At 32.9% G+C, this 16,835-nt stretch overlaps 1 protein-coding gene and 1 pseudogene across 1 annotated transcript in view; one reads left to right on the top strand and one right to left on the bottom strand.

The window, feature by feature from the left end:
* The window catches only part of Sema1a (semaphorin 1a), a 68,461-nt gene extending 53,173 nt beyond the window's left edge, over positions 1-15,288 (top strand). The window contains 2 exon segments of the mRNA XM_067098423.1: positions 91-298; positions 10,897-15,288. Of these exon segments, the coding sequence (XP_066954524.1) occupies positions 91-298; positions 10,897-11,281 (593 nt within the window). The 3' untranslated portion in view covers positions 11,282-15,288.
* The window catches only part of LOC136835197 (glucoside xylosyltransferase 1-like), a 48,470-nt pseudogene continuing 45,476 nt past the window's right edge, over positions 13,842-16,835 (bottom strand).

The raw sequence follows: 16,835 nt of genomic DNA, 5'->3' as shown, positions 1-16,835 counted from the left end.
TAATATTAAATAAGAGTCTATTGTCATCAATCTGCTCAGCAAACGCTGTATTTTGTTAAATCTAATATTAAATAAGATTCCGCTTTCCAGACTCCAAGATGCCCAGCAGTCAAAGTATCCCATTGCACTTCACAGCTGAAACGCTAGCCATAGCAGTTGCATCAGCTACTATTGGTGCTCTCATCCTAGGTTTCATCACTGGATTTTTCTGTGGGAAAAAGTGCAACAAGGATGAAGACAACCAGTTGTATGCTGACACTGATTATGAGTATTTTGATCAGAGACAGAATGCCAATAGGTGAGGATTCTAGTTGGTACTTTTAAATTTTGCAGCAAACAAATACATTGACCTAAATTGTAGTTTGGTACAATGATAGAAATTAGCCAGCTTGATTAAAATGGTTATTAAGCAATGATATCATTCAGATTTGTATTTTGACTGGTGTTCTTACTAATATAATAGGTGTCTAAATAGAGTAAAAGAAAAAAAAAGACTTTAGGGAAAGTGGCTTAGCTGGACTTACAATCTAAGGGTGTCTAGGGTAGTAGGCTTTTAAAACTTAAAGGTGTTCTTCACCATCATCCAATGCTTAATTAACCAAGCATGGCACTGTTTGAAATCAATTTTACAGTACTAAATATGGAACAATGTGGTTTTGGTTACGAAGAGCATAGTTGCAGTAAAAAATTACTGGATTTATGAAATTATTATGTGTGATAGTCCCCCAGTTTTTTGGTCCATTACAAAAATATTTTCAAGGCACAGATCTTAACTTGCAACATTGGTTATAGTAGGATATTTCAGAGTTTTATGTATTTCCTGCATACTATTTTTATTAGGTTTTTAATTAAATAATCATAAAAAAACAAATGGAACCAATGTAGGGAAAATAAAAGAGAATGACAGACATTAGTAACTTAGTTTGTACATAACAATCACCGCTAAAGAGTACAGTAAAAAAAAAAATAAAAAGAGGGAAGAGGTAAGTTCTGTTATGTACTAAGTATAATAATGTAAAACAGTGAAAGAGAAAGCCAAAAATAGAACAGAACCATTTTGGCAAGTTTTAATTTGCAAAAGAAGTTGCTTCATACTAGCTTACTGGCTAACATAAAGGGGTGGCAAAATTGCTTTCATGAGACATCTTTAAAGTGTATTAATGGGATTTTGTCAACTTCAGTCATACATCACAGGCCATTTTAAGAGCCAGTTTGTTGTACATATCCTGTTGGGAAGGGCTTAAAGAACATCCAGAAACCTTTTCAGCTTTGGGAGATACTTTGTCAGTGTTCTCACAGATGCACACTAACAAACATATGGGGTCAAAACCATATTTATGCAAGATATCCTCAGAGCATGGGACCTTCAGAATTTTTGCTAAATTTGGTAACAGGACATTTGTCATAAGGCCATTTAAGACCTCCCTTTCTCATTAGAAAAAGAAATATGTTTTAATTAACAAGACGATTTTTCTATGTATATCAGAATGTTGGAAGCACTGTACTATGCAGCAAAGTATCCATTTGTACACTCAGTGTAATTAAACATTGTTCTTGGATTGATACAAATAGTATATCTTGCAGTTTTGAGTTTTCATAAAAATTATACTGAGTGAGAGGTGGAAGAGCCCTTGTTAGTTTCCTGGACCACCATTTATTTTATGAACTTGAGAGCTACAACAAAGCAAACACTATGTCACCCTTTCCCAACAGACCACGGGGTTTAAAGACTTTATTGTACTGGGGAGGCCCCCCCTGGTTTGTATGTCATAATGACCAGCTGCATGTTAACAAGCTTATTAAAAAGTGAAAAAGTAAGTCCAAGTTGTAACAGTAAGGTACCTAAGCTTAGATGGCTGGAACAGAAGAGATGCATGTTTAAGTGAGACATAAAACATGGCCTTTCAGAAGCTAAAATCTTTGATAAATTATTGATGCTAATAACAAGTTTTATTGTCAACATAGCCAGACCACATTTAAATTTGACATTCAGGGCTGGTCTCAACAAAAGTGTTCTGGACAGGTGGAAACTAGCATAGGAAAAAGTTGTATTCAAACAGTCTGTGAGAAGCAGTGTGTTTGGAAACTGAAGGGGTTTCTGCTAATAATCCTTAGTAATGTTTAAAGTTAATCATGCACAGCACCTTGAATGCAGTATTGCACTACAAGAAGTAATCCTGTTACAGTACTTAGTATTGAAGTAGTAACTGTATTAAAATAGAAGGTTGATATCTCTAGCGTGAAAATGCCCTATCTGAGGATTTATATGTAGGGGTTTTTCAAGCTTTTTTTGTTGCTAGTGAAGGCATAAAATATTAAAATTACCATAAAGTGGAATTGAGTAATCTGTATGTATGACAAAAAAATGAATGGTTAATGCATTGCTGAAGACTACATGTAATTCTGAAAATTATGCAAATTCAAAAAGAAGGCAATAAGACCATAATTTTGGGCAGTTCACAGTATCATACCATTAATGAGAAGTAGAAACAAATAATGAAAACTTTTTGCATGTTTATATCAAACCATTGTATTAAACAGTGTAAAGCAATTTAATATTTTTTTAAATGAAATTTAGGAAAACATTTTAATATGATGCATTATCAGTTCTTTTGAAATTGTCTTTCTGTTTTATTAGTAGAGAAAAGCTACTTAGTAATACTGTAGAACATAGATTTTATAAGATCTCTTGAATCTTCATTTAAGTTAGAGTAATTGAATTTTTGGGGCATTTTAATATTACTGCTGTGGTATGAAATGTTTGGAGATGAGATATGTTATAGATTCAAGGATCATCTTTTGTGTGTGGAGTTGAAAGTACAGTAGTTGATTACTTAAAATGGGTAAAACCTAGGTAATTGGTAGGAAAAATTCAAATAATCTGATGATGATCTTTCTGCATCTAAAAGCACTACTTAGGAGCTTTCAAGTGCAAACCCTGAATAGATATATATTTTATAATTGAATTCTAGCTTGAAACCACCATTTACCAGTTTACAGTAATTTTCCCACTGGATCACAATCTGTATTGTTACGATAGTACTATATTTTAAAATAGGCTAATAGACAGTGAGTCAAGTATGTAGCCAGACCTATGACCAATTATCACAGCACTGTGAATTCTGTGAAACTACCAGATGTATTCCATTCCTTGTTAGATTGTATTGCTAAATGCCATCCTTGGTTAATTTTGCATATCCTATAAGGGTTCCTTTTGGTCATGTCTTGTAGTACTAATGATATTTAAATGTTTTCTTACTCATATTCAAGAGGTATTCATTGTTCTTTCTGTAAACCCGTACTAATATAGACCCTGTAAGTCCCTAGGATTTTTATGTATTTTAATTTATACTCTTTAGTTTGGTTTGTTTAGTTTCTGTATGCATACTTTAAAAGCTACTTAATTTCAAGAATATTTTAGTGACATTTTATTTTACAAAGTGAAACACTTCTAACCCAGTAATTTTATAATCCCGTAAGACAGATTAGTAACTGCAAGATGTTAGTAATAGTGCTGTAGAAAGCGGACATACATAAGCACTATTAACTCTTACATATATCACAAGCCCTTATGGTTTCCACTTGTTTTTATTGCCTCCTGTTTTTGTATGTCACACATTCAACAACCAACCAAAATGAGAATCATTTATAGATTTTCTGTCAGTAACATACATTGACTCCACTTTCACTGTTGTAAACGGAAAGCGGTCATGGTCAAGCAGAGTTTGGCGCTATGGCACTTCGCGGCCCTTGTTCCTCTCAGTACTCGGCTTCCTCTCGTCCTGAAGTGGCTCCTCACTACCAGTCACCTCCCTACAAGATATAAAGAGGTACTACTGCTTCAGAACTCTATAAAAGAGGCTTTTACTTTGCTACCGAGGCTAGAAACATCAATCAATTATCGTCTTGTTTGCTCATAGCAATTAACATCTTCATAACAGAAATTGTTTCTGAGCCACGTTGGCATGAGCAAGGTTCTATGTGCACCCTCATAGTAGAGGCAACATACTAATGATAATAAAAGTAATGTCTTAAATAACCCATCAGTCATGTGATCTCAAGTAACCAAAAGCAGTAGATGGGGATTTGCAAAACACTGTGCATATACTTTTGCACCTCCACTGTATTTCTTCAGTAACGTACAGTAATTTGTGTTAAACACATCGGTATTAGCAGGTTAATATGCAGTGGGACTCACTCATGTTTTAGTCTTCACCATCTTTTCAAAATGTTTGGAAAACTGCTGTTCACTTAACAAGTGGAAATCATGTGCTCTGTGTTTCATCTTCATTTATTGAAGGATATCTTTAGTTCTTTGAAAAACAATTTTGATTTGATATTATGTTTATAGAAGTATTGCCATTATTATTTTGTATTGAAATGAACACAATGTGGAAGTACATAAATTTTTTCACAAACCGGTACTAACTTATATCTTTTAAGTCTATACTGTACATGTATTTCATGCTTTTGTTGAATAATTACGAGACTATAGAAATTGACAGAAAAGTAACTACTAACTTCCTTTTCAGGCATAGGAAGGAATGATTAATCCTGCATGTCTTGTACATTGTTAGGTGTCAGTTTGATGTATAGTAGCTGTAGGCTAACAATACTAAAATATTCCACGATGAGAGTTAAATCATGAAATGTCAAGCATAAATGGAATTTCCTTAACCTAAAATGTATTATGTGCATGCTGCTGGATTACGTATACCATAATTATTTATTTGCTGATTAGCACTGTAATGTCAAGATTGGAAGCTGAAAACCATTTTGATATGTAGTGCCTTTTAACTTTTTTTTTTTTTTTTTTGCTTGAGCCACTGTTCATGTTAGTTATATTGCTTATAATTGCATCATTTTAGGAAACCAGTAACAAATTAGCTGCTGTTTTATTACACATTTAGGATATTGAAGTGTTAACAGGTTGTTTAATTTAATTTCTGATGTTGAAAATTGTTTCATTTAGTATGTACACATGTTACTTGGACCTTGGTGTTTTTGTTTTCATGCCAATTATTTTTCATACCATCTCCCAGGTCTAGAATTGTGTTGATTATTTATATCATACAAAAATTGCTGTACTCTTTACATCAAAACCTTTTAACTTTGCTTATAAAAATAGGCGGATTGAAAAGAAGGGAACTGTTTTTGTAGTGTCAGTACATTTGTTTATAAATGTGTATGTTGATAAGAGAACTGTTCTGGAGCTCCAGGAATAACCTTTTCTAACACTGTTTATGTGATACAGTTGTGATATAGGCTGCCTTTTATCTGAGATTTACATATTTGCTTAGGTCTTGCAGTGAATGCCAAATACATTAACATTTAGTACAGTACAGTAAACTTGAAGGCTATTCAGTAATGACTATTAGTACAGTACAGTTGATTAATTGTTTAATGTGTTAGATTTGGACTCTTAAAACCATTCAATTAAAGCTTGAGTGTGACTTGCACATCTGGATGTATTTGTGAGTGAATACATTTGAGTCCAAGTGCCATCTGGATGTTTTTGTGTGAATACATTTGAGCCCCAATGCCTTTTATCTGAGATTTATGTATTTGCTTAGGTCTTTCAGTGAATGCCAAATACATTCACATTTAGTGCAGTACAGTAAACTAGAAGGCTGTTCAGTGATGACTATTACTACAGTATATTTGATTAATTGTTTAATGTTAGATTTGGACTCTTAAAACCATTCAGTTAAAGCTTGAGTGTGACTTGCACATCTGGTTGTGTTTGTGTGAATACTGTACATTTGAGTCCAGGTGCCATCTGGAAGTTTTTGTGTGAATACAGTTGAGCCCCAATGCAGTATACTGTATAATTTTTCTCTTCTAATCACATGAATAATAGAAACAGTATTCAGGAAAGATGTTTTCACCTAAAGGCATTTTCTAGTTTTGAAACACACTGTGGCTTTCACAATCGACCAATTTGTTCTGAGGTAGCAGACAAAAGATCCAACTTTATTTTGGGGTACTAACAGTGGTGTGCCTTGTATGATCCACTGTAGACTTTGCTAAGGTCTTTTCACAGCATCCTTTTTGCCACCAGCTTCGTTGTTTTCTACCTTTTGCTTTATATCCATTTCACCTCATTAAAGAACAGATTCTTCAGCCAGCCCTACCAGAAATGTAACTTGATGGTTGGTTATATATAATACTGTAATAATAGTAATATCCTCTTCCTTGGTTATGTTAGGTGGTTTAAGTGCAGAGGTAGGTGATAGAGAAGGTGGCATTATGGGCAGATATGGAGTTTCTGGAGTAAAAGAGAATGGCGACTAGGGAAAAGTTTATTCGATTATGTTCGTGCAAATTAGGTTGAAGATTGAGTTGAAAGAGTGCAAATTAGGTTGAAGATTGAGTTGAAAGAGGTATTTGTGAGAAGGGGATGTGTCCGTGCTGAAGAGGATTTCAAAATTACAATGCTAGTGAATAAATATCTGCAAAATGGGTAACAAAGTACACGTTGACAGGTGCTCTTGCAATAGACAGCAGTCACAAAAATTTGCTGAGAAATTTTGTACATGGTTTGCATACTGTACTGTGGTAAACAGCTTAATACCAATGTTCAGTGAGATGCTATAAGGAAACAAAGACCAAAATGAAAATTTTTAACATTTTATGCAAAGTTTATTTTAATTTAGGTATGAATCTCTCTCTCTCTCTCTCTCTCTCGTCTGTGATGTGGTGTAAACCTATGGACAAATTTGAATACTGTTACTCTTTATTTTACATGTTTTCACAATTTAATGTTCCTAAGAATACCTCTTATCTTATAGTATAATTGTTAGTTGCCATTTTTTTGGCTAAAAAAAACTATGCTGAATCACATTAATTGAAATCCATTGAGTTTGTCATTCCACACACCGTTCAGAGGTCTGGTTAAACAAATCATTTATAACTAACTAACTTGTCATTCTACAAAAATGTCAATCTTTTGAGCACTCCATTCTTTTTAGCCTTAATTCTTTCCATCAGGAAGAGCTGGTTTAAAACACAGTAGGCACTGTGATGCTGTGTTGTCGTAAAATTGATAAATGACGTTTGCTCTTGATACTAGTGAGAGACTTGATGCTAAGGCCAAAACTATATATATATATATAAGATAGAGATATATATATATATATATATATATATATATATATATATATATATATATATATATATATATATATATATATATATTATATATACATATACATATACATATACATATACATATACATTACATATACATATACATATATATATATATATATATATATATATATATATATATATATATATATATATATATAAATAAGCATAGTACAGGTACTGTTATTAGTCCAAAACAAAAACACAGCCTTTGAAAGCAGGGGCAGGCTTTGGTCTTTTCTATGTGAGTCAACAGTATAATTAAACATAACCCCTCAATGAGAAAATGTCAAGATATAATGGTGGCATATGTATCATCAAGGTTTTAAGTATATTTTCTTGACTGATTTAAATCACACTGTCATACCATGCATTTCAAAAATTGTTACATACAGGTTAAATGAGTGTATTAAAAAGAATTTGTGAATTACTAATTGCTAATGTGTAAAATGAGACGAAAGTTTTCAAGAATACATTTGTGTACCAAAAAATTTTTTTATTAGGAAAAACACTTGGGTAGTATATTCTTTACAAAGAAGCTCCTGTTATGTTAGTATAATCTCAGACTGATATGGAGATCAGATCTGCAAAAAGTATCCAAAATTCTGAGGTCTTTGAAGGTTAAAGCTCTCTCATTTACAGAAACGTAAGCTGTTATTGAATCATTATTGTAACCAATATTTTAAAAGAATGTGGAGGTTTGTCTTTCATGTATTGTAGATTCAAATACACTTGTATATTCACTCAGAATTGAGCATTAAAAAGGCTCAGATTTTTCACATAATTTTATTTTTAAATTTATTTGCGTATCAAAAAACACTTGATGTCTTTTTATGTGGTGAGATTTGTTTTTGTATTTTTTTCCATTCCAAGTGGGATGTTAATAGTTAAACTAATTAGTTTTAAATATATTGTATTTTAACAATCCAAAATAGTTATTCATCACATTCTCAGCATGAGCTGTATCCATATTCTTTTAATTTTGTTGACTCAGAAAAGCATACATAGACGAACAATGCTTTAGTTAAACTACTGAATAACAATAGTGGTACATAGACTAAAGTAACTTCAAGTAATTCTGTTATGTAAAACATTCCCTCTAGATTTTAAAGTTATTTTTGTAATTTACCTGTTACAGTATGATGTTTTGTATTACACATTGCATGCCTATTAGCTAAAATTCATCATATCACACCATGTGCAGTATTTAAATTTCCATGAGGCTGTTTTTCAGAATGTGTGTTACTGTTCAGTTGTTGATAAATGACCTTCATTTGACTCAATCTGTCTGACATGTTCATGGGTCCTTGTACTTTTTTATGTAGGTCACCATACAGTTTTCAAGTGCGATAAATTACTACTGCACAATATTTGTATGATTGAGTTGCTACATACAGAATCGTGTGGCATATAATAGGCAGCACAGGTTTCAGTATTTGTAATACTGCTTGTTACATCATGAGATAAATATTTAGGCACTGGTACATCAGCACATTGAGTTTTTTTTTTTTTTTTTTTTTTTTTTTTTTTTTTTTTTTTTTTTCAAATGGCTGAATGCATTTTATTGCTTCCAGTTACCATCTGAGTAAGCAGTTGTATCATATGATAAATCAGTAGCTATACACAGATTTTTAAACTTGCTGAACTGCATTGCCACAAGATGCTCTCTTTGTACATACTGTATAGTAATCATGTGTGTTGGGTTGTGTGCATTATGAAAGTATCTAATGCTGTGTGTAAACCATTGAAAGAATGGGCAGAATTGTCCAAATAGCAGACATTGAATTGACTGCAGAACTTTTAAAAATATCAAAATATTGCTTTGATTATAACAGTTTTAATTATTTTTTCAAGTTTCATTCTGCAATATATATTCAGCAATCTTGTTTGGAAATATTAAATTGAAATCCTTGATTAGTTGAGAGAAAGTATATATTATATATATATATATATATATATATATATAGAGAGTATATATATATATATATATATATATATATATATATATATTTTATATATTCATGAAGGGCTTCAGTGTATAGAATAGTATTTTTGATTTTGAAAATACACTTTTTTTTGTGTACAAATTTTTTATGCTGTTGCGAGGTGATAGTTTTCCAACGATATTCAGACAAGCAAAATAATCATTTATTTAGATTCAGTTCCCCATATTTAAAACCATCCTCTAGGAATTCTGTGAGGTGTATCCCTCACTGAGTTTTCTTGGTGCTGTCTCATTTCTGCCGTAAATTAGTTGGTGCACATCACTTTAATATTATGATAATGGAGTAATGCCCAAAAAAATATTAGCAGGACAGTCTAAATCTGGCCGGACAAAATAAGTAAAAATGGGTAAGAAAGTCAGGTACTTAGTCATATTTTATTTTGCTACTGAAAAGGCATTTCAGTCTACTTGAGGCAAGCTTTCCAAAAACTATGATACCATTATTTTGAGATACCTGTATTGGTGCTGCTCATTTTAAAATTTTGTGTATGTGTAGTCTATTATTGAAGGATAATTTATTTTTAAAGAAATGAATATTGATATACAGTTGTGTATGTTTAAGAAGTGTTTGCCTTGCTAATAACTGCTCTAAATTGTGTTAGCCATGCTTTTTTTTTTTCAACTGTCATTTCCACTGATTTTCACCTCATAAAAAATCACTTCTTGCTTATACAATACTTTACTTGTACATTATAAGGTGCTTGTATTTGGTAATTGAAATGATTTAGATTTTAAGAGAATTAATTAGATTATGAATAATACTTTAAATATTATGGAAGCAGGATATAATTTAGTGTTTTATTATTGCGTGATATATCAATTATTGTTAAACATGGTTATTGCATTTTGTAAGAAGCCAGCCTCAAGAAGTACAGTTTTTCAAAACACATTAAATAGAATATTTTTACATGAATGGTATTGGAAGTGCTAATGTGAGCTATAATTTCCAGATGGATAATTCTTAGAGTTAATTCTTTAGATGCTTCTTTGTGCTGACAATTGCAGCGAAATCACTTACAGCTAATAAGTAACTTTGCTTCTGCAAATAATTTAGTTCCCTGTGGAACTTGTTAATAATTACATAACATAAATAATTACTAACATATTTGCTTAGTGTTAAAAATAATGTGTACACAGTATATGAGTTATAAAGTACTCAGTGGGAATTTTTGTTTCATACTTATTTCTTACTATACCCCACCAACACAACATAAATATTCATTCCGTTAATGTAGACTTGCATTACAAGTTATGTTTTCACTTGCCTGAACTTAGGGTTTCATATGACCATTACTTTCATACCAGATATTATTTTGCCATGTTCATTAGTGCCATGTTTTGTGATCTGCTCCTTATAAAGAAAATTATGCCTGTACTAATATGCATTTTGTCAGAATAATACATTGTCACAGCATGACAGGAATATTTATACTTATTATTGTAATAAATATTCCTCCCCCCTTTGTACCTAGATACTTTATTGATTTGGAAATGCTCAGCAAGATCTTGATCATGAGTTCTATTCTGCTCCAGTTTTTATAATGTGTCACAAAAATATTTTTCAATAGTTTTATTTTAAGAAAACTTACTCCCCAAATGTATAAAGAATTAAATAACTCATAATCCTACTTTATTTATGATAACCACATAGATTAGTATTTGGTTCTTTTTGTTTACTGATAAACTTTTAGTACATTATCACAATGTTGCATACTGTAATATTCATATTTTTTTCCTCACAGTCGGCTAACAGGCGAACTACAGGAAGAGGTAACTTATGCAGAGCCAGTCTTGGTACCACAGCCACTCAATAAGCCAGTGAACCTCGTGCTTAATATGTCACCAAAGGCAACTGTGAAGACTCCTGGGTCAAACACTCCTGGAGGAAACATGGGGACTGTAGGGGCTCCCATGGGTCCATCTTTAGGGCTTCCTACAACTGGAGTATCATCAGGACCTCATGACATTCCCTTACATTACACCCCTGAATCTTACTCCACTCATGGAACTCTACGGTCATCTGAGAAGTATGGAACTCGAGGTCGTGACCACCGGCAGCGGGACTATGATCATAGGCTTGTCGATGGATATTCAACTACCCGTTCTGTCAAGAAAGTGTATCTGTGAGGTGCCTACCTTATTCTCAATTCCAGCCCCCTTCATTCAATAGCACTCATTATCTTATAATACAGATGCAATTCGTGGCTAACCTTAAGCTGGAGTTTGCCGCAGTGCATGGATGGGCTGGTTTAAAGTGTGGGCACGTGGGATAGACGGATAATGAAAGGGATTCAACAAAATTGTCATACATGGGAATCCTGTTCTAGTCCCCGACTCACCGCCAGTATTATGTACATAACACCCTAGTGCCAAGAGACACTTCTGCTCCTTAGGTATATCAGGACGGTTCTAATTCCTTCGGTATATCTCTCCTGTAATCAAAGTACTCTGTAGCTAGTGTCATGTAAATCAAATCCTGGAGTCAAGAGACACATTCATGTGACTAGCATTCATGAGAAAAACTAGGGTGTAAGAAGTGACTTAGATTAAACTGATGTAGAGACAATTATGTATTATATTGACTTGTAATAATTAATAATACTAAAGAAATTGAAAATTATAATTGCATAGTAACAGAAATGCAAACAGCAGTCTAGGATAAGCCAGAGTGAAACAAGTTCTAGTGAATGATTTGTATTGGGTATATTGGCTGTTGATAATTTAAGTAAGAGTGTAGTGAGTTTTCAAGGCAGAGCTGCTTTTTGACAGCAGATCATTTTGCAATGAATTGTATTGTAATTTTCATAGTATTACAGGATCATGATAGGAGTATGTTACTAATAAAATATAAAAAAAAAGACAGTAGAGTGCAGTAGGTTGCCTATTTTCAAGACATGTCAATATTCCAAGAAGTCTCCTTTTCTGCAATGATATGGATTGAAATAAAAATTGTCCAGTGCAGGTAATTCCAAGACTTTATATAAAAAGTGATTGAGAAAACTGTATAACATATAAGCATTACATAGATTAGTTTATGGTGTTAGCCATACAACTTATTAGGTTAATAACCTAGTATACCAGTCTGATGATGTCAATTAACCAAGATACTGTATATACAGTTGCGCGTACGGTTGTATGTGAACAGATGCATACTGGTGCACTCGGCCATTTTACAGAATGGAGTTCTATGCTGGATTATATTGCTCCCTAGTTTGGTGTTGTATAATCTGACATTGCCTGTATTGTGCATTTCATCTGTTATAACTCCTGTATAGAGCCTGTGATAAGTGAAGTTTTCTTGGACACTCCTGTCAAATTTATGAACCAGTCAGAAGTGTAGTGCTCTTACCATGTGAATGTATGAGTTATACTGTATGTGCATGTAGTAAGTATATACATGTACACATGCACATCTGCATAAATATGCTGTGCAGGTACAGCATACCTCAGAAGTCCACGCTAATTTTAAGGGCGTAGATCTCAAATGATGTTGGATCTGACCAATTAGTCTCAAGCTTGAACAGTTCCAAGCTCTGCAGACTAAAATGTTGATCACAGTTAGGGGAAGGGTGTAAGTCTTTAAAAATCCACAAGTTCAGAGGGTATATGTTGCCTCGTATACATGTACAGACACTTCCAGACAGTAGACACAAAAAACAGGCATGAGAATAAATTGTAACACTTACAGAAATACTGTACTGTACATGCTTCACCATATGTAATATATCACCCAGTCCTATTGCTATACTCATGAATAATTTTCCCTTGGAATTCCCAGTTTCAGAATTAATTGATAATTTTTATTATTGAGGTTATGAATGATCTTGTATATAGTGTATTCTTGTCCATTGTAGAAGTACTGTATTTTAAACAAATGGCATGATTAATGATTTTTTTGGGCCTTTGATACAGAATGAGAGGCTGCTGCTCCTTCTTGCCATAAAAAGAAAAGGATGATATAGCTATTTTAAGGTCTGTAAATATTGACCATTTCACATGGTGATTAGGGGGAAAATATCATTTTACGAAGGGGATAGGAATTTATTTCTGCTTGTATGTGCTGAAGAGGAGAGATGGAGTTGGTAAGCATAAGTTGGTCTGATTTTCCTCCATAACAAGTATTTACACTTCTTGTAAGGTAAATATGTTAAAAATATTGTAATTACATTACAGCATATATGTTTAGGCTGTAAATGTTATGGAGATAATCTACCAGAGTGTATAATTCCGTGTATATGGAATTATTTCATGAAATTTCCCATCTAGTTTTCTCATTCATGGTATATTTTATTTTGTCCAGTTAGAGCAGTATTGTTTCTACCTCTAACAGTATGTGAAATAGGCACAAAATGGGCACAAACTCTTGGTGCTTTCATGCATTTGATCGAATATTATGTTGTAAATTTCAATTGAGTGCAGGCATTTTTTGTTGGTCTGATTCATTTGTTGTGTGACAAGGAAATGGTTTTGTTTTGTGGTACTATGGTGCTTGCCACAGTAGCTTTTGTACAATCTTGTTCTTTTTAACGGACTGTTTCATAGGCTGGTGAAAGTGCCATAGTCTAGGGAACTTGACCTATTTGTCTAACAGCAACTGAATCAGTTTTGTAGAATTCCACTCGAACCTTACTGAATGTAGCAGTCACGGTTTCACATCAGTCAAATGGAATCTTAGTGAAAGACAGTATGATTTACATTTTTTATTTGACAGAAATCTCAAGTTTTTGAGTACAAATTTGATTGACAGTTTATTTTTGCTTGCTGGATTTTGCTCCCAGTTACATGTGTTGCAAAGTACAAACATTATGTAATGAAATTGCAAATACATTTTTTGATGTATTTTATTTTATGGTTCTAGTACACTGCAGTGATTTTAAGTAGCTTCCCAGACATTACAATATTATTCTTCATACCATGTTATAATGGTATTGTGTTTGAAAATTTTATTTATCAGTGTCATTCCCCCTTAATATCACTTGATCCTAATCTTATATCAAAGATTGTATATTTTATATAGAGGCACACTAAGAAAGATTTATATATACAGATGCAGAGGCTGTTGCACAGAACTCAAGGTTTTGCAGACAGTGTAGTGGGTACAGCTCGTGACTAAAGGTGAGATGAGAATAATGTGTAGTAGAGTTCTGGCATGGAGCGCTCAACCCACCAAACTCCCTTGACACCATCCTTACTTTGTTTTCTCTGCCGCCGGGTTATGTTCATCAAACTGAAAAAAACGTATCAGCAATGTATTTTTCCTTGCACATTAAATGTTGTGAGTGGAAATTAAGGCAAAAGGTTTTTGACAGTATAAAGTTTGTCATTTGGATATATTGATTTCAATGTCTACTATACAGAAATGGCAAGGAGTTGCAAAAGGTAGTTTGCATCAACTATCCAAAGCAAACTGGGAAAAAAATAGAGATTGTATTTTACAGTTTTAATGTGCAGATGGTGAACATCATGAGGATATAATGCCAAATTTTGTATGTTAAGATAATTTAATGCCAGTATGATTTTTAATTGTACATTGTCACTTTTGTAATACCTTTGGTCATGGACAATTTATTCATAAAACAATGTACCCTGGTAGTTGTTTTAACTTTATTAGTTAAGAGGGGACTCCACTTTTTTAATTTGTAAAAAGAATTCTTATTTTAACTTTGAATAATTTATAATGTCATGTGCTTTAATATGGTACATAACACTCTCATATTTACCATTTTCAACTGCATTGATAATAAAACGTTACATTAAAAATTCACATTAGTCAAGAAGCTTTGTTCCCTGATTAAGTGCCTATGCAAATGATTAACTTCTTGCCCCTCTTAAATTCACATACATTATGAAAGTAATGATATAAAGGGCAACATGAGGATTGGGACTTGACCTCTTTTTAATTTTATAAACTGCAAGAGTTGAACTTCTACCAGGATAAACCTTATTTTTTTTTCTCAGCATTATTAACAATAATTTTCCATTGATTCCAGCAACAGCTGAATGTATATACATATTTTTGTTAGTTTGTGAGTGATTATGAAGTACCAATTGACCAAAAGAGTCTGATTTTAAGAAAGACAATCTGGTCAGTGGTATGGTCCTATTATTAACCATTAAAGTCACTACATTCCTAATGTAGTATGTTCTTAAACCTTTCAATAATGTCAAATGTTGCACAAATGAGAAAATATATATATATACAAATATATAAAAGTATTTATAAAAAAAAACCCCATAGTGCATTCATCAGGGCAGCTATTGTATTATGTAAATACAGTATTCTAGCCTGATTCCAACTACTTTCATATTTTGCTGTAATAGCCTATACTGTACTATCAATGATATGTAGAGCAACATGATATATATAGTAATGCATATAGAACTTAACATTCCTCTCAAAGGAGTAATTCAAGATGCTTTATCATTTGCTACACAAGTAAGTTTCTTGCTAAAAGTTAGCCCCCATAACACTACAGGCTAATGCATCATACAATGGCTAATGAAGCATGAGTACATAAGGTTTGCTGTACACTAATCTCCAGTAGTTATTCCTATTTTTTGCATGCAAATCATGTATTCTCCCACATTTCTCCCAACTTTAGTCAATGCTTCCTCTATAGTTCAACCTGCGCCTCATGCACTAAACACATCATCATTGTTATAATAAAATGTGCATTTACATTGATTTTTTTTTTTGTTTCCTGAGTTCAAAAGAAAAAATACAGAAAATAACAACATAGCTTCATAGTGTCCAGAGTATTCTGGTCTTAATACAGCCACTTAACATCACAGCTGCCTAACCTCTGCAACACCCTAACCACTTCCACTTCTCCACATAAAAAAAAAAAATAATTAGAATTTTGTTTTATGTGTGCAATAATTTCTTCGAAAAGCACACATTCTAACTTCGTCTATCAGTGGCTAAATCTGAGAACAAACTACTACAGGATCAATCTGTAACCCCCAATATTCATTGTACAGGGACCTTTCATCAACCATGGGGTTATATTCGTGAAGTGTTAATTAGTGTTGGTGTTATTACCTTGCATATCTTTAGCTTGTACATTCATGGGAAGAATTTCTCCTAGTAGTATGGTAAACTGATATGTTTGATATTTCTATACATTCTCTCTTAAAAAAACACTATATTACAGTACAATAAAAACTTACACAATATAATGAATAACTGATTATTGCAAAACTTTTTTCAACAGCATACAATAGATTATTCCAAAACATGGTTTCTTTTTGGAGGATCGTAAAAAGTGGACCACTGGTCTCTCAAGGTGGTTTTCACAGAACGCGTAACCTACTCGAGGTGGTTATCACAGAACACGTAACCTACTTTGGAGAGGACTATAAGCCTGTTCACACCTAGAGTGTGTGTGTGTTTGCAATTAAAGCACAATCTGCAATGAGAAACAGAAATTTGAAATACAGCAATATAATGACGAGTAGGTTTCTATTGCGGAACAAAATGCCATGATAAAAATGAAAGAGCCAAAATTATGGTTTCATCACCTTTTCTTTCTTTCTTGAAATCTTCAGCTGATAGCCCTTATCGACAATCAACATATTAGAAAACCCAAGAGGACTCCTAAAGGGAAATCAGCCAGCAGGGGGAGACAGAGTTATAGGGAAAGGTGATAAATGCATTTGAGGGAGTAGAAAATATAATCAA

The sequence above is a fragment of the Macrobrachium rosenbergii genome, chromosome 55 (genome assembly GCF_040412425.1).
Source record: "Macrobrachium rosenbergii isolate ZJJX-2024 chromosome 55, ASM4041242v1, whole genome shotgun sequence".
Classification (NCBI taxonomy): domain Eukaryota; kingdom Metazoa; phylum Arthropoda; class Malacostraca; order Decapoda; family Palaemonidae; genus Macrobrachium; species Macrobrachium rosenbergii.
This window is presented reverse-complemented; position numbering and strand designations above follow the sequence as displayed.